At 44.0% G+C, this 19735-nt stretch overlaps 1 protein-coding gene across 2 annotated transcripts in view; it reads left to right on the top strand.

The window, feature by feature from the left end:
- Positions 1 to 19735, top strand: part of CERK (ceramide kinase) — a 159935-nt gene that overhangs the window by 21399 nt on the left and 118801 nt on the right. The window contains exons 2-3 of one of the 2 annotated variants that reach the window (XM_063927116.1): positions 19336 to 19407; positions 19491 to 19571. In XM_063927116.1, coding sequence (XP_063783186.1) covers positions 19336 to 19407; positions 19491 to 19571 — 153 coding nt within the window. The remainder of the gene's footprint in view (positions 1 to 19335; positions 19408 to 19490; positions 19572 to 19735) is intronic. The other variant, XM_063927117.1, reaches the window with a different exon arrangement.

Here is a 19735-nt window from a genome sequence, read left to right as displayed (position 1 = left end):
GTTATGTTACAGTTGACATCGGTCTTGGACCGTTACTGTAGTTTGTTCATACTGTTAACTGGTTATGTATGTTCCAGGTTACATGGTATGATTGGTGTGGGCTGGTATGAATTTTGCCCTTGGATTGCTAAATCCTGCCTTGTATTGTCCATCTCCTCTGGGCACAGTTCTCTAACTGAGGTCTGGAGGAGGGGCATAGAGGGAGGAGCCAGTGCACACCCATAGTCAAAGTTCTTTTTAGGTGCCCTATCTCCTGCGGAGCCCGTCTATACCCCATGGTCCTTACGGAGTCCCCAGCATCCTCTACGGACTAGGAGAAATAGATTTACCGGTAGGTTTAAAATCTTATTTTTATTATCCCCACCACCACTGAACTTTGTAATAGTGCTGCAGAGAAATGTTTGGTTTTCTCTTGTAGCTGTTAGTATTTTCTGGTTGTAAAACATTTCCAGCAACAAAAGTGTTAAGCTAGACTATTTGCTATAAAAACATTACTATACTGTGTGTTTCGAAACTTCAGACTCCTGTGATAAAGAATTTTTTTTAAACTGTTTCTTTTCGATCGCTCCAATCCAGATGTTTTGTCAATGTATTCACACTCTACTTGGGGGATATTTGTTAGATGCCACACTGACTTCAATCTGCGTGCAGCACCAAGCACAAAAACAAATATGCAGCTTGGGATCTTTTACCAAACCATTACCTCTTATGCTGAAATTGCTTTTAAATTCAGTAGATGTTTACATATTTAATTCCTTCCACTGTGTTTTTGTTTGTTACTATAGCGACTGTGGAGATATTTTGGAAAAGGAAGTGATCTTTAGAAGAGGTTGTGGTTGAGTCCTCCTAAGGTGGCCAAATGTCTAAATTAGCATGCACAATGCTGCTAGCATTCATTCCTACCATAGGTCTGTACAAACTACACACATTCAGTCTGCTGGGACAAAGATTGAAAGTGCTAAACTGAAAATTCTGCAAGGAAATAAGTATACCATCTGGCACCAGCCATGATCTCCTGACAGACGCATAGACACACAATGCATTTTAGGTGCTACAGGTTTCAGCATTTCTGGAGATTTATTATGTAATCGGTGGCTTGGGAGACAATTTCTTGAAAAAGTAAAATGTCAAAATGGGATGTAGTTATGTGACCGGAGGTTACGTTACCCCCCTCTACATCCCAACCCCTCACAATCCTGGCATTTAGCTTGCTGACCAGCAGCGACTATTCCCACTCGTGGGTGTCCACAACACCCGTAGAGTGGGAATAGAGCCTGTGGAGAGTGCAGCTAGCCCATAAGGAGCTTGCTATGCTCGGCCCCTCCCACGGCATTCTGCACCCAGGATCCCAGCATCGGGATGCTGTCCTGAGCACCAGCGTCCCGATACACACCCATACAAAATAAGTAAATTGCGGAAAACCCTGCTCCTGCCTACTCTCTTAGAACCATACTTGGCAGATTGCGGATATGGCAGAAATCACCTGCTACCTTCATGACACGAGCCACCTTACAGTCAGGTTTGGGCCCCATGGTTTCTCGGGAAAAGCCTTAAATGCTCTTGGCTTCTTCCTTGATATACCCCTACCCTTTCTGGGCATTAATTAATATTAACCCGCCAGTACCTTTGCTGAATTATAGCACTACACAAAATCATGTCTCTCATGTTAATTGTCTCTACTCCAGTGTTACTTTTTTTTAGTTATGTTACTCCTTTTAGTTACTATGTGAACCTGCATTCGCCCATCCAACCCACTTCTGTAATTTTCAGGTTATGTTTTTTTTTTTGCCATGTTAGTTTTAATTGTCTTAACTATTTTATGCTTGTTCAGCCTGCTTATTTCTGTAAAATCCCAGGTCTACCGTGTTCTACTTTTTATGGTTCTCTGTGTTGTTTGTTATCCAGTACCTGTCAAAATAAAGCGTTTAAATAAATAAATTGAAAATGATGTATTTACTGTATAAAGATAATCTGCCCAGCTCTGTTTTACACATTTTTTATGTTTCGAAAATGACTTCCCCTAGTTATGTATTATTTACCATGCTGATGCTACTAATACCCCTTTCACACTGCAGAAACGTGTTGCACCCAGGATTTGTACACTGGTCCTTTCCGGGTGCTACTCGACTTAGATCCTTTTCAGACTGGTGGCCCTACCCGGCTTATTGCCGGGTTGGTGAAGTCACTGGCGACGCATCCCGAGGTTGCGCTTTGAGCGCTGTCTCTTCCTATGCAGTAAAGTGTGTGCTGGGTCACATCGACCTGGCTTATCCGCTCACACCGCACATAGTTGTACCCGTGTTCAGATCTGCTTGCTACCCAGGTTATCTGCTTGCCTGACCCAGGTTATTTCAAAAAGACCCTTTTTGACTGCGCCACAATCCGGCTTACTGCGCGTTCACATGCAATAACCCGGGTTATTGCTGGCAGTCTGAAAGGTGTATAACAATGAAGGGATGTTACATTTTAGTTTAGAATGATGACCCGTGGCACAGTACCTAGGAAAGTATTTTGGCACAGTTTGGTATTTTGCAATAAAATTGAGTTTTTAGTTTGCCCTGTACACTCTACATGGTACAGCCAAAAGGCAAATCCTGTCCCCTCACGATTTCCATGGATTTGTGTATGATGAGCAAACTTCCTCATAATACATATAGCTTGTTAATACCACTGTAGCATAATCATTTCTAGTGTAGGGAAAATGTTGTATTTTTTTTTTTAATACCCCCCATTTGACTAATTTTAACTGAAGCAGACACTCTGTATCCCTTGCCCCCACTCTCCACAATCATCACTTCTTAATTTCCTTCCATCCCCACTTCATCTAACTGGACTCTCCATCACTGACCTTACCCACACTAAACCAAGTACCTCTTCAACCCCCCCTCAATTTAGTTAATTTATTTTCTGCACCCATTGTTTATTTTTGAATCTAACAGCCATTTGTCTAATGCACCTTATAGCACTCTTTTCTGTATCTTCTGCTATTTCACTGGCTGCATTATATCGATTATTGTGCTTTTGTTTTAAGTTACTTTTTTACATTTCTATTTTTACCATTTAATTTTCTGCTTCTTTATTTGTCAGAATGGATCCGACAACCCCTATTCAATCCCATCTTATTTCGACTTTTTCAAGTCGAATTTAGATGGGACGCAGAGGAGGAGAAGCCGCGTGGAGACCAGCAGGGGGATAGCTGGCGGGCATACAGGGAAGATCAGCGCTACAGTAGCACTGCAGCAGGATGTCACTCAGCCGCCTGACCTCACGGCAGCATCCACCCGGCTCCAGCAGCGTGCTGGAGCTGGGTGGAAGCTGCCGTGAGGTTGGGCAGCTGAGTGACATCCAGCTGCAGTGCTACTGTAGCGCTGATCTCCCTGTATGCCTGCCGGCTGTCCCCCCATCTCCCTGCGGCTCCCCCTTCCCTCGCCTCCTCTGGGTCCGCATCTCAGTCCGACATCATTTTGATGTCGGACTGAGATGGTCGAAAAGAGGGCCAAAACCTGTCGGTTTTGGCCCCGTTTTCGACACAAGCACGTGTATCGGGAGTTATTTTGCCGATCCACGTGCTTTTCGACAAGTCGAATTCATCGACTTGTCGAAAAATTTAGTGAAATATTGAATAGGTCGAATCAGGATTCGACATTAAAAAGTCGAAAACTGCCGTCTTTTCGACAAACGGCAGTTTTCGACTTCAATTGAATATACCCCATAGAATATTAGTATAGAAAATTGGAGGGGTACTTGAGAGTCCCTTATTTTGTTCTTGGCTATGAACTAGGGAAAACTCTTCCATTAAATTGGTGCCAGACACTATCTTTCCTGATGTAATGTGCTAGATTTCTATTTCAGAGCCCCTTAAATTTCATTACAGCATGCCCTGCCTCTCGGTAGAGGCAAGGTTTCGCCAGTTGGACAATACCAATTTAATACAAGCTTGGATGGGTGGGTGGGGTTTACTGGTTTTTAGATTTGCTGCAAACTTCTTGATGAACCCCCAAGTCTTTGAAATGTATGCCAGATTGTAGAGTTTGTCAGATTAGTTGTTCTGGATGAGTGATACTGCTTCCAAGGAGTTTGTGTGTCAATCAGAAGCCGTGCCAGGTAGATTGATGTACACTATTGCTAGCAAAAAAGGTGCCTAGGTTATTTCTACAATGTTTTCTTCCATGTTTAATATAGATTGGTGGGGGTGGAACTGTTTCATTAACTATATCTGTCTCTTGAGGATTGTATTGTTATGCAGTATTCATACATTATGGTAATCATTAATGAATAATTTACAGCGGAGACGGTGATAAATCTTACATTGCATAGCAATTAAAATGTTCAGCTTTTACTGTGTGTCAAATATCATCATACGGTAGTTAATATCCTCTAGGTGCAAGAAATCATCCAGCTAAAAGGTACAATTTTTCTACTTTGTTCTCTGAAGAGAAAAAGCAATTATAGTAGGTCCAACGTTTTCATGGGTCAGGAATGTTTAGCATGTTCAAGGTGCATATCAATAATAATAAGGCAGCCAGTAGCAGTACAAAAGGCAGGGTATCCTACAAGCGTTTTTCGCCTTCATTCCTCCATGGCAGCCTTTATGATGTATTAGTATCCCATTTATTTTTAAGTAGAAACTTCATCTGACTGTATTTAGTGCCCAATTCAGCATGGAAACCCTGTGCAGTGTGCGCATGTGCAGGAGCCGCACTGCGTGTGCTCACACTTAGATGCAACGGCATCTCACATGTGTGAATGCTATCAGGCAGAGGTGTTCACGGGAAAGGAGGGGGGGTCACGTAGGTTTTTTGGGGGCGGCATTGGGGGGCGGGGCACGGTCTGGACAACATGTCCAGAACATTTGCGGGGCGGGCTGCGGCAGCTGCGCGACGTCACGCACAGCCACTGTGACCCAAAACATGGCGGGTTGCCGTCTGTCTTAGCAGCTAGGCTGCGTAGGCAGAGGGCAACCCTAAACATGCAAGAGCATCAACGTCTTGCAGTGTGCTTGCATGTTTGCAGGTGGGGGGCCCAGAACCCGGCATGTGGCGCGGACCTGCCCTGTGCTGGGTGCCCCCCCCCCCCCCCGCATCTCAGAGTAAAGGGTTGTATATGTTCTAGGCAGTGCGTTTTTCCCCTTCAAGGTACTGCCCAGTTAGGGTATACAGGTTCACTCCTCCTCTTCACTCCTAGTCTCTCTTCCTATCTCCTAGTCAAGATAGGAGTAGGAAGTTTGTTTTTTGTTCTCCAGGATTTACCTCAAACTCCTTCACAGCTTATGCGCCTCGTTGTAGTGTGGTTTGGAGAAGCTGGTGCTTGGTGGTTAAACATGGGCCCAGCGAGTATGTTCCTGACTGGTTATCCTTTGGTACTTGCTTGCTGCTGACTGTCCCCTGCTGTGTTTCTATGTTGGCCCGGCAGCCACACAGCCCCCCTGCAGTGAACAACAGGTGTAAGTGCCTGTGATGAGGCCGTCCCAGTGGGCTCTGTGGGACGGTCTGTGCATGCGCCTGCCCCAGATTTAGTGGTCAGAGGTATAAATGATAGTGCCGCACACACCGGACAGTATTAAGCTGCTTCTTTGCCCTCCACTTACACTGGGAGCTTACAGTATGGAACAGGCGTCTTCACCCCAAAAGCGTGTATGCCTGTATGTGCTCAAACTAGGTAATTACTCATAGAGAGCACTATATTAATGTAGTGTTAGTCAGAGTGTTAAGTAATGGATACCATTATGTTCTGAAGAGGGTATGGGAGCTAAGAAGAAAACTTGTAAGAAGAAACATCTTTCAAATATCTGTGTGCATGTGATAGTTTTTTTTCCTTGAGATCAGGATGCAAAGTTTTGCAGTGACTCTGAGAAAGTACCTGCACTTGTTGCTAGCCAGTCTAAAGAGCTGCAAGATTTAATGGATTTGATGAGAATTTATGGAATTACATGGTTCAGAGATCTAGAGCGCAAACTAGTTTGAAATTTGATTGTGAGTCAATTGTTTCAGAATTTACTTTTGAGGATGATGTGGACAATGGGGGTCATTCCGAGTTGTTCGCTCGCAAGCTGCTTTTAGCAGCTTTGCACACGCTAAGCCGCCGCCTACTGGGAGTGAATCTTAGCATATCAAAATTGCGAACTAAAGATTAGCAGAATTGCGAATAGACACTTCTTAGCAGTTTCTGAGTAGCTCCAGACTTACTCGGCATCTGCGATCAGTTCAGTGCTTGTCGTTCCTGGTTTGACGTCACAAACACACCCAGCGTTCGCCCAGACACTCCTCCGTTTCTCCAGCCACTCCCGCGTTTTTCCCAGAAACGGTAGCGTTTTTTCACACACTCCCATAAAACGGCCTGTTTCCGCCCAGAAACACCCACTTCCTGTCAATCACACTCCGATCACCAGAACGAAGAAAAAACCTCGTAATGCCGTGAGTAAAATTCCTAACTGCATAGCAAATTTACTTGGCGCAGTCGCACTGCGGACATTGCGCATTAGCGACTAATCGCTCCGTTGCGAGAAAAAAATACAGAGCGAACAACTCGGAATGACCCCCAATATTTCTAGAGGAGTTTGGTAACGTTCTAGTGTCAGAATGTTTAATTGGATCTTGTAGATAGCCTACTGAAGAATATTACCTCCTGGGGTAATCCTTTATAGACGGATGCTTTGCTTGTAGGTTACACATCAGTACAGCGCCAAAACAATATAGATGGAATATGGAATGAAAGATGAAATCCTTTTTTCCAAGAAAGAATTTATGCTTTTATATGGGGCTAAAAGATTTTGGTTTCAGTCAAGCCTAGATTTAGAATTTGGTATAATCTCTCCAGAATTTTTGTCCATTCAGGAAATACATGAAAGAAGACTCTCTAAAACTGAATTTGATAGTTATGATTATGGTATACCTTTTTTAAAAAGTGTAATTTTTGGTGTATTTTCTGAAGCTTTACTAAAAGTAACTTTTTGGAATTTTCTTGTTGCAGTTTTTTACAAATGATTTCCTGAATAAAGCCCCCCTAAAATAAAATTCCAATGTTACTAAAAGAAAGCAATCTCTTTGTTACAATAGTAAAAATAAATAAAAAGTTACATTGTTTTGGATAGTCTAAAAAGTTGAATGAAAATTTCTATTTGGTGAAATACAGTAGACGCCTCTCCAAATATGAAGAGAGCGAAATCCTCCACATATGAAGTAGTTATCGGAAATGAGTCTGTTTTTTTATTATGCTGCTTATAGCAGAGTTGAGAGAGGCCTTAATATCAGTTTAAAGATTATAGTGTGGTGTATTAGTGCAGTGTTGCTATAATGGTTTACGCACTCATTTTTGGGGGGGTTTAATTTAAGTCCTCTGGAAGCTCAAATCTTTGCCTGAATTTCTGGGTGGCTGTGTTATATAAAAGGAAATGAAAATGTGATTCACAGAACAGCTCTTTGCCAGATTGTCTGAGGCACACTCTGATGGTATGTGCTCAGTTTGTAGACACCTAATTTTAAATTAAGGCTGCAATTAGCATCAGAGTTAGACTCCAAACAAACGTTGATATGCTGATGGTCTATATGACAATGTTGACATTATGTCATACTTGCCTACTTTTCTGCAAGTTGCGGGAGAATCACAATTTTTTCGGGTAGTCCTTCACACCCAACTTTTTTTCTGCAGTTCTAATTTTATAGACCAAATGTAATAGGGTGCAGGATTCAAAAGATTCCAAGATTTTGGCGAGTTAGAAGATAAAATTGCTGCCGATTAACTTTTAACAAAAAGGGTAACCTTTTATCTGTTCAAAGTTCCTGTCTCTCCTCTTATTTTGATACTATCCAGTGATCATCAACATCAGTAGTGTCTGGGCCAGGGTTCAACAAATTCCAGTGGTGGTGATTGCTAGAAATTACACCTTGACTGCAAAGGAAGCCGTGTCCTCCGGTATCCATTCTGTCCCAACAAAAGGCATAGCATTGAATTGGGCAGTATGAGCAATGAATTAGTGGTTAAATGTATTATAGCAGCACATTTTCTGCTTCGCCTCATTACCGACGTGAAGCAGGAAGGTATATCAACAAGATGTATTAACATCTTGTCTGCCGAAGCGGTGGAGCGTAAACTCCCCCCTACAGCGATGCCCCCCTGAACACACAGCGCATCCGCTTAGTGCAGATGTGCTGTGTCTAGATGCCTGGCCAGCTCTTCTGTGCATGTGCAGGATCTCGCTACTCATGCAAAATTACCTGTGCAGTCCGGAGCCAGTGCCCACCACAGTCAGGTACAACTCTGTTCTTGCTGTGGTGTATGGGCATCGCCACCTGCAGCTGTCAAAATCGACAGCTGCAGATGTTGGAACGGTCAGTGCTGGATATCGGCTTGCTATCTTTTATATAGCAGCGTTGATATGGACAGGAGCGCATAGTGACCCTAGCACTGAGCCGGCACCGCCAGTGTCTTACATGGGGGAGAAGCGTGCGCTGATACCGCTTCTCTCCCATACCAACAGTTAATACAGTTACCCTTCGGTGATGTAAAGTCAGTAAAATTATGGTAGGTTGTTTTCCTAAAGTGCTTGGTTTCTTTATTAAGGTCATAGGCTGAATATGTGGTGCTTTGTATGTTTCTCTGACGTCCTAGTGGATGCTGGGGACTCCGTAAGGACCATGGGGAATAGCGGCTCCGCAGGAGACTGGGCACAGCTAAGAAAGATTTAGGACTACCTGGTGTGCACTGGCTCCTCCCACTATGACCCTCCTCCAGACCTCAGTTAGAATCCTGTGCCCGGCTGAGCTGGATGCACACTAGGGGCTCTCCTGAGCTCCTAGAGAGAAAGTATATTTTAGGTTTTTTATTTTACAGTGAGATCTGCTGGCAACAGACTTACTGCAGCGAGGGACTAAGGGGAGAAGAAGCGAACCTACCTAACTGGTGGTAGCTTGGGCTTCTTAGGCTACTGGACACCATTAGCTCCAGAGGGATCGACCGCATGGAACCGGCCATTGATGTTCGGTCCCAGTGCCGCGCCGCCGGCCCCCTTACAGAGCCAGAAGCAAGAAGAGTCCGGAAAATCGGCGGCAGAAGACATCAGTCTTCACCAAGGTAGCGCACAGCACTGCAGCTGTGCGCCATTGCTCCTCATACACACTTCACTCTCCGGTCACTGAGGGTGCAGGGCGCTGGGGGGGGGGGGGGGGGGGGCGCGCCCTGAGCAGCAATAAAAACACCTTGGCTGGCAAATATATCACAATATATAGCCCCAGAGGCTATATATGTGATAAATACCCCTGCCAGAATCCATAAAAAAGCGGGAGAAAAGTCAGCGAAAAAGGGGCGGAGCTATCTCCCTCAGCACACTGGCGCCATTTTCTCTTCACAGTGCAGCTGGAAGACAGCTCCCCAGGCTCTCCCATGTAGTTTTCAGGCTCAAAGGGTTAAAAAGAGAGGGGGGGCACTAAATTTAGGCGCAATATTGTTTATACAAGCAGCTATTGGGGGAAAAATCACTCAGTTATAGTGTTAATCCCTACATTATATAGCGCTCTGGTGTGTGCTGGCATACTCTCTCTCTGTCTCCCCAAAGGACTTTGTGGGGTCCTGTCCTCAGTCAGAGCATTCCCTGCTGTGTGTCGGTACGGCTGTGTCGACATGTGGGATGAGGAAGGTTACAAGGAGGTGGAGCAGAGGCCGATAAATGGGATGTCGTCCCCTGTGGGGCCGACACCAGAGTGGATGGATAGGTGGAAGGTATTAACCGACAATGTCAACTCCTTACAAGGCTGGATGACGTAAAACAGCTGTGGGACAGCCGGCTTCTCAGCCCGCGCCTGCCCAGGCGTCTCAAAGGCCATCAGGGGCTCAAAAAAGCGCCCGTTACCTCAGATGGCAGACACAGATGTCGACACGGAGTCTGACTCCAGTGTCGACGAGGTTGAGACATATACACAATCCACTAGGAACATCCGTTACATGATCTCGGCAATGAAAAATGTGTTACGCATTTCTGACATGAACCCAAGTACCGCATAAAAGGGGTTTTATTTTTGGGGAGAAAAAGCAGCCAGTGTTTTGTTCCCCCATCAGATGAATGAATGAAGTGTGTAAAGTAGCGTGGGTTCCCCCGATAAGAAACTGCTAATTTCTAAAAAGTTACTGATGGCGTACCCTTTCCCGCCAGAGGATAGGTCACGTTGGGAGATATCCCTTAGGGTGGATAAGGCGCTCACACATTTGTCAAAAAAGGTGGCACTGCCGTTTTAAGATACGGCCACCTTGAAGGAGCCTGCTGATAAAAAGCAGGAGGCTATCCTGAAGTCTGTATATACACACTCAGGTTATATACTGAGACCTGCAATTGCCTCAGCATAAATAGTGCTGCTGCAGCGTGGTCTGATACCCTGTCAGATAATATTATTACTCTAAGACAGGGATAATAGTTTGCTAACATAGAGCATATTAAAGACGTTGTCTTATATATAAAGGATGCACAGAGGGATATTTGCCGGCTGGCATCCAGAATTAATGCAATGTCCATTCTGCCAGGAGGGTATTAGAAACCCGGCAGTGGACAGGTGATGCTGCCTATAAAAGGCACATGGAGATTCTGCCTTATAAGGGTGAGGAATTGTTTGGGGATGGTCTCTGGGACCTCGTATCCACAGCAACAGCTGGAGAGAATTTTTTTTTACCTCAGGTTTCCTCACAGCCTAAGAAAGCACCGTATTTTCAGGTACAGTCCTTTCGGCTTCAGAAAAGCAAGCGGGTAAAAGGCGCTTCCTTTCTGCACAGAGACAAGGGAAGAAGGAAAAAGCTGCACCAGCAGCCAGTTCCCAGGGTCAAAAATCTTCCCCCGCCTTCTCTGAGTCCACCGCTTGACGTTGGGGCTCCACAGGTGGAGACAGGTGCGGTAGGGGCGCGTCTCGGGAACTTCAGGGACCAGTGGGTTTGCCCACAGGTGGATCCCTAGGTTCTGCAAATAGTATCACAGGGATACAGGCTGGAGTTCGAGGCGACTCCCCCTCGCCGTTACCTCACATCAGCCTTGCCTGCAGCCCTCGGAGAAAGGTAGTACTGGCGGCAATTCACAAGCTGCACTTCCAGCAGGTGAAATCAAGGTACCCCTCCTTCAACAAGGCCGGGGTTACTATTCCAAAATGTTGTGGTACCAAAACCAGACGGTTCGGTGAGACCCATTCTAAAATTGAAAGCCTTGAACACTTATATACGAAGGTTCAAGTTCGAAATGGAATCGCTCAGGAGTACCTCAAAATTGTGGTACAGGATTGTCATTACCAATTCCAGACGTTGCCGTTGGTCTGTCCCCGGCACCGAGGTATTTACCAAGGTAATGGCCGAAAAAATTATCCCGTACTTGGACGATCTCCTTATAAAGGCGAGGTCCAGGGAGCAGTTGTTCGGCGGAGTAGCACTATCTCGGGAAGTGCTACAACAGCACGGCTGGATTCTGAATATTCCAAAGTCGCAGCTGGTTCCTGCGACGCGTCTACTGTTCTTGAGTATGGTTCTGGACACAGAACAGGATAAAAAGGGTTTCTTCCGGAGGAGAAGTCCAAGGAGTTGTCGTCTCTAGACAGAGACCTCCTAATACGTATACAGGTGTCGGTGCATCAATGCACGCGAGCCCTGGGAAGGATGGTAGCTTCTTACGAAGAAATTCCATTCGCCAGGTCCCATACAAGGATTTTCTAGTGGGATCTGTTGGACATGTGGTCCGGGTCGCATCTTCAGATGCATCGGCGGATAACCCTGTCTCCAAGGGCCAGGGTGTCGCTGTTGTGGTGGCTGCAGAGTGCTCATCTTCTAGGGGGCCGCAGATTCAGCATACAGGACTGGGTCCTGGTGACCACGGATGCCAGCCTTCGAGGCTGGGGGGCAGTCACACAGGGAAGAAACTTCCAAGGCTATGGAAAAGTCAGGAGACTTCCCTACACATAAATATTCTGGAACTAAGGGCCATTTACAATGCCCTAAGTCAGGCTAGACCCCTGCTTCAACACCGGCCGGTGCTGATCCAGTCAGACAACATCACGGCGGTCGCTCATGTAAACGACAGGGCGGCACAAGAAGCAGGATGGCGATGGCAGAAGCCACAAGGATTCTCCGATGGGCGGAAAATCATGTGTTAGCACTGTCAGCAGTGTTCATTCCCGGAGTGGACAACTGAGAAGCAGACTTTCTCAGAAGACACGACCTCCACCCGGGAGAGTGGGGACTTCATCCAGAAGTCTTCCAAATGATTGTACACCGTTGGGAAAGGCCACAGGTGGACATGATGGCGTCCCGCCTCAACTAAAAGTTACAAAGATATTGCGCCAGGTCAAGGACCCTCAGGCGATAGCTGTGGACGCTCTGGTAACACCGTGGGTGTACCAGTCGGTGTATGTGTTCCCTTCTCTGCCTCTCTTACCCAGGGTAATGAGAATAATAAGGAGGAGAGGAGTAAGAACTATACTCATTGTTCCGGGTGGGCCAAGAAGAGCTTGGTAACCAGAACTCCAAGAAATGATCTCAGAGGACCCATGGCCTCTGCCGCTCAGACAGGACCTGCTGCAGCAGGGGGCCTGTCTGTTCCAAGACGTACCGCGGCTGCGTTGGACGGCAGGGCGGTTGAACGCCGGATCCTGAAGGAAAAGGGAATTCCGGAGGAAGTTATCCCTACGCTATTTAAAGCTAGGAAAGAAGTGAACGCTAACCATTATCACCGCATATGGCGGAAATATGTTGCGTACTGTGAGGCCAGGAAGGCCCCAAAGGAGAAATTTCAGCTAGGTCGATTTCTGCACTTCCTACAGTCAGAGGTGACTATGGGCCTAAAATTGGGTTCCATTAAGGTCCAGATTTCGGCTCTATCGATTTTCTTCCAAAATGGAACTGGCTTCACTGCCTGAAGTTCAGACTTTTGTTAAGGGAGGGCTGCATAGTCAGCCCCCGTTTGTGCCTCCAGTGGCACCGTGGGATCTCAACGTGGTGTTGGATTTCCTGAAGTCGCATTGGGTTGAGCCACTTAAATCCGTGGAGCTATAATACCTCACGTGGAAAGTGGTCATTCTGTCGGCCTTGGCGTCGGTCAGGCGTGTATCAGAATTGACAAAAGCCCTTGTCTGTATTTTACATGGGAAATGCGAAATTGAGGACTCGTTCCCAATTCCTTCCTAAGGTGGTATCAGTTTTTCATGTGAACCAACCTATTGTGGTGCCTGCGGCTACTTGGGACTTGGAGGATTCCAAGTTACTGGACGTAGTCAGGGCCCTGAAAAGTATATGTTTCCAGGACAGCTGGAGTCAGGAATACTGACTCGCTATTTATCCTGTATGCACCCAACAAGCTGAGTGCTCCTGCTTCTAAGCAGACGATTGCTCGCTGGATCTGTAGCACGATTCAACTTGCACATTCTGCGGCTGGACTGCCGCACCCTAAATCTGTAAAAGCCCATTCCACGAGGAAAGTGGGCTCTTCTTGGGCGGCTGCCCGAGGGGTCTCGGCTTTACAACTTTGCCGAGCTGCTACTTGGTCAGGGGCAAACACGTTTGCAAAATTCTACAAATTTGATACCCTGGCTGAGGAGGACCTTGAGTTCTCTCATTCGGTGCTGCAGAGTCATCCGCACTCTCCCGCCCGTTTGGGAGCTTTGGTATAATCCCCATGGTCCTTACGGAGTCCCCAGCATCCACTAGGACGTCAGAGAAAATAAGATTTTACTCACCGGTAAATCTATTTCTCGTAGTCCGTAGTGGATGCTGGGCGCCCGTCCCAAGTGCGGACTGTCTGCAATACTTGTATATAGTTATCGTTAACTAAAAGGGTTATTGTTGAGCCATCTGTTGAGAGGCTCTGTTATGTTCATACTGTTAACTGGGTATCATATCACGAGTTATACGGTGTGATTGGTGTGGCTGGTATGAGTCTTACCCGGGATTCAAAATCCTTCCTTATTGTGTCAGCTCTTCCGGGCACAGTATCCTAACTGAGGTCTGGAGGAGGGTCATAGTGGGAGGAGCCAGTGCACACCAGGTAGTCCTAAATCTTTCTTAGCTGTGCCCAGTCTCCTGCGGAGCCGCTATTCCCCATGGTCCTTACGGAGTCCCCAGCATCCACTACGGACTACGAGAAATAGATTTACCGGTGAGTAAAATCTTATTTTCTCTTTTTTTTTTAATTATTATTATTTGGGTGATTCTCTGTGTGATGCACAGGAGATTTACACACATTCAAGCACATGCGTTGTTTCTGTACTACAAATATTTTGAACTTTCAAAAATTGTCACAAAAGCCCTGTGGCTGACTGGATGTGTGTCTTTTTTTTTTTTTATATCTTTTCTTTGTGAGGTGGGGGGACATAGTTTGAAAACATGATGGGTAGCTTGAAAGAAAAATAACTGTTGCTACAAGATTGTATCAGCAATGACTGTATATGCAATAAATACAGGGGAACTGGTTATGGGAAGGGGGATCTATGTCAAGTTCACAAAAATCAGGAAAGAAAGAACCAACCATATTTTTCTTGTTTAGAATTTTCAGTTTATCTCTCCTTCTGATGCTGAAACCAGTGTGGACATGTAACTGGCTAGTGGTAGCTTAAGCACACTCCATCCACATTGAGAGTATGAGGGGTGAATTTACTTAAGCTTCTAAAAATGAAAAGAGGTGATTATGTCTATCATTGCTCTATTGCATCCTAGAAAATGATAAAATCTGATTGGTTGCTATGGGCAATATCACTTTTTTCATTTATTAGTAGCATTAGTAAATTTACCCCTTAGGCTTCAGACAAATACGTGCTAAATATAAAATACCTATAGTGCCTTCACACCAAATCAATTTTGTTTGCATGAGAACTGCAAGCAAATCGGCCTTGTTAGGCCAAAGTAGATAAATTCCTAGACCATAAATAGTATTCAAGGGACTTCTAAAAGAGCTGCAAGGCCAGGGAACATATTCAATTACATTTAGCTTCAATGTGAGTTAGACACTGACTTTTTGACTCTGTTATACAAAAATAGTTCACAATCTTTTAAAGATGGAATCTTTAAAAATTGCAAAGTTTTTTTTCTGAATTGAGGATACTTCATCATGAGAGCTGTAATTCAGGCATCCCAAGGGGGTAATATAGGTCCAGGTCTAGCCCTGCTGTATGGCCTCCTCTTTCAGAAGCATTACAAAGATCACATACATGGGATCAATAGGTTTATATATAAAGGATGACTTATTTTGATCTACTTGAATGGCTTTTGCAAAAGCAAAATCTGATAAAGAATGTCTGCCTCATCCTGAGCTAGTTTTCTGTAGCACAAGAATTCTGGTGTATCTGTTGAATCCAAAGCCAATCACTTCTTCACAGAAGTATCCTTTCTGATGGTAGTATGCAACATCCGTCTGCAAAGTTATGAACAACTAGCTAACAATAAAGCTTGTAGATGAATAAGCGATCGGTGATACCTGTACTGAATATTGGGGTTAAATGAAAGCAATCACATAGGCCTTAAACAATTGTACAAGAGGCTGTTATAACATACCAGTATTGTAGGTTGTGGTGAGAGAAGTTCAGACCACCTGGATAATAATTTTATTTTATAATTGCTTCAAAGGCAATAGCTCACTGTTCTGGCAAATTAATATAGTAAAGTGTTCCATCGGGAATACCAGCCTAAGCAGTCCATTGTGATTGTGCAAACACAGACCATGGTGGCAGCAATTCTACAGTAGTTTATCCTCACTAATCCAGTTCCAGGTGGTGGGCTTGGTTCACAGACCAAGAATGTCAGTAGATTTTTAGCAGTATTTTGCTTTGTATGGTGTGTGTTGACTAGGCATGGGGTATGACCTTGTTTGTTTGGGTTTTTTTTTTTGGGGGGGGGGGGCAGGAGGTGGCTGGCTCTGTGACCATGGATGTACCTACTGCTGTGGTGTGCTTCCCCATGAGTTTCAAGTTTAGCAAACCAAGTCAATGAGCTTATTAATAAGCTTGGAGTTCTGTTTAACAGTAACACATAGTAACATAGTGATAGGAGTGAGGCTATTGGAGAGGCCTGTTACGGATGTTTTAGTTGAACTAACCGTGGGGTAACCTTTGGGCATATCTACTATATGTAGAGAAAAGTGTCCATCTCACCACATTGCCTCCAACACATGGATGTGAATGGGTACATTTTGTACCGATGGGTACTAGGTTTCATCTAGTTCGAATTTCAAAGGTGTTTTCTTTGTTTTGATGGCAGCACTTACCGAACATTGGGGGTAATTCCAAGTTGATCACAGCAGGAATTTTGTTAGCAGTTGGGCAAAACCATGTGCACTGCAGATGGGGCAGATATAACATCTACAGAGAGAGTTAGATTTGGGTGGGGTGTATTCAAACTGAAATCTAAATAGCAGTGTAAAACTAAAGCAGCCAGTATTTACCCTGCACAGAAACAAAATAACCCACCCAAACCTAACGCTCTCTGCAAATGTTAAATCCGCCCCCCCCCCCCCCTGCAATGCACATGGTTTGGCCCAATTGCTAACAAACTTGCTGCTGCGATCAACTCCGAATTACCCCAATTGAGAGACTCAGTAACATGATATTCTTGATTTTCATCCCAAGGGGAAATTGAGGCCTGCTTCCCAAGCCAGTTCATGTCCGCATTTGTGGGGAGGCCTGTGCCATATGAAAGCAGATAATGCCCACAAAATTCCGTGTTGAATTATTTTTTTCTCTGATTGTTGCCTACTGGGAGCTGTTATTTGTACAGGAATTACTTATTTGATAGCAGGAGGGTGATAGTCTTATAAATTATAAAGAGCATAGCAGAATATTATGTAATCCACTTTACATGATTTTGGTGTTGAAAATTGACAAAAACCAGTGCTGCTTTTAACACCAATATATTAGACTTGAATTTTTTCTGCCTTATCTACTTTTTGTAAACTCATTGCCTAATTCAGATTGGTTTCAGCTTTATCTGTAATCAGTCGACTGTTCACCTTTCACCTTTTTCTAGGTGTTCCCCATTATCTACAAAACAAAAGTGTGCCACCAGCTAATAAAACATTTTCTAGTAATTATTAACTATAATTTAACATTATGATTGTGTACCTAATCGCTGTATTTTTTTTTTATTTTTTTTTTAGAAATAAATTTAATTTGTGTAAATTAAAGAAAGCAGTCAAATGAATTTAAAACCTCATCCATTGGTCAAATGTTGCAATTTAATTACCCACCCTAAATAGGTTAAGAATCATTGCTTTACAGGAAATCTGTAATACATTTGTTTTTTGGGATTGGTGGGAATTTCTTGAAATTAAGCCACACTACCTGGCCATCTATTACTTAAACTTGCAGATTAAATGTTTTTAAGAGTCGATAGTTAGCAAGGATTTCCAGTGTCTATCGCCAAAGTTATAAGAATTGTATTAATAAAACTAGAATAATGATTTTCATTGGCTTCTGCAGTTTATAACTAAAAAGATACACACCGTTATATTTTCACACTAATTTGGAGGTTTTTCTATAACTACTTGTTTCATATTCTAATTGTAATGAACAATATTGTTTACCTGCAAAACTCTCAACACCACCACCCACTCATGCATCTCATATCAAAATCCTCTCCTCACCTTCTTAAGGTGGGTACACACTGGCCGTTAAGTCGGCCGTTCTATTGAACGGCCGATATATCGCTGGTCCGTCAGCCAGTGTGTACGGCCAATATGTCTGTGTGAACTCCGTCGTTCACAGACATATTGCGTCGGCCAGCAGCACAGCCAATATATCTACCGATATATTGGCGCGTCGCTGTGTGTGTATGGGCGGTCGACTGACCGCCCGTACACATGCTGCGGCGGCCGGCTGTGATTGACAGCTGAACTGGGCGGCCATGTGTACACGTCCATCCAGTTCATGACATCAGTCGCCGACGGATCGGGCAATGTGTATACTCAACACACTGCCCGACCCGTCCATAGATATATCTGCTGATCAATTAATCGGCAGATATGTCTGTCAGTGTGTACCACCTTTAGATCTACTACTAATACGCTCCTCCTTGCCTCATCCCTGGTAACCATCTTACGTACACATCTCTGAAATTCTCAGCCTTCAAATCTTTAATCGCTCTTTAAAAACCCATGGTAATGTTACTTAGATAAATGCTACCGTCACATCTGTCAGATCTCCAGTCTGCATCTCACTGGCTTTTCTTGTTTCTGCTGTTCTGCTTCCAATCAAGAGTATAGCCCTTCTCGCCCTTTATTTTCATGCCTGCATTTATAGGTATACATTTACTAAAATGGGATTTCTATTTAAGATGGGATGTTGCCCATAGCAACCAATCAGTTTCCAGGTATTATCCTCTAGAAGGTGCTAGATAAATAAGAAGCAGAGTATGATAGGTTGCTATGGTCAACATCCCATCTTAAATAGAACTCCCATCTTAGTAAATGTACCCCATAGTGCAGTAGTTTCCAAATTTTTTTGAATCACGGCGCCCTAGAATATCAGAATTTTTTTCACGGCACCCCTAGGCCAAAAATTTCTTATTGCGAAATTTAGAAAGAAATCTTACATTAAGTAGATCGCGTTTATATGTCATCCTTAGGGTCAGTTGTTTGGTGAGGGACAAGATTTGCTTCTGTTCGGCCACATATTTTATGACTGGCAGCCACCAGCACTGGTTTTGCCTATTATATTGACCATGAATAATTTGAATTGGTCCTGGACCAGCAACCCAGGGCGCCCCTGCAAGTGTCCCGAGGCACCCCAGGGAGCCACGGCACACAGTTTGGGAACCTCTGCCATAGTGTCTTGTTTATATTCCTGTTTTGTGTACAGTTTGTCCTGAATTCCCCACTGCCCAGCTCTATGCAGCTGTTTGGCCTTACACAACTACAATCATAATGATACTGTATTTCTTGCTTTATTGGTCTTAGTAAATTATATCCTATTTGTTATTAATATAGTGCTAGGATACTCCGTACTCTACTGTTGAGAGCACACAAAGCCATGAAACAAAACTGGGATTAGACATACAGAGAAAGGGGCAAGAGCTCCCTGAAAACAAGCTTACCATATATACAGTAGGAAAATAGGAGTTTGATGCTACATATTGCATATTGGTCCAGCTGGAATTATGAATTAGTAGATTTCATCCTACCCTGCTTGTATTTATTTACGATCTTCTTTCATTTCCTCAGTTTTGTACATCTGTACTTCCTCTCTTTTGTAATCTTTTTGGAGCATTAAGGGCATGCACACAAAAGTGGATTTCACTGTACCAACAATGTGTATTTTCTCCGAGTGTTATATTTGTGGTGTACTTAATTGCTGTTATGCTAAAATAGGTAAACTGAATATCTTTTTTTAATTTTAGGTACCTGCTTGGCACACGTGATCCACAGAGCAAGATGTCTCACGGGCAGTTTAACTCATCGATTGCCTTCAGGTAGAAATTTTATTTTCTGCTTTTAAATATAGGTATTGTGAAATAATAAGTATTACAAGAAATCCTATGCTAATCAATTTTAGGGTCATTCCGTGTCAAGTGGACCACTTTAGAAAATCATCCCCACTTGACCATCTCCAATTTTGATGAGATTTTGCATGAAGGTTGGTATATATGTAGAACTAACTTTGGTAAAGTTTCAGTTCACTGTATGCAATAGTAGTGGAGTTGTGGCCCTGGAGGTGAAACTATCCAAAAAATTGGAGTTTGATATTCCATTTTTTTCCCGTTTTGTTGACATTTCATATTTTTATATTTGATATTTGCG

Source organism: Pseudophryne corroboree, chromosome 6 (genome assembly GCF_028390025.1).
Source record: "Pseudophryne corroboree isolate aPseCor3 chromosome 6, aPseCor3.hap2, whole genome shotgun sequence".
Classification (NCBI taxonomy): domain Eukaryota; kingdom Metazoa; phylum Chordata; class Amphibia; order Anura; family Myobatrachidae; genus Pseudophryne; species Pseudophryne corroboree.
Note: the sequence above shows the minus strand (reverse complement) of the source record. Positions and strands in the feature narration are given on the sequence as shown.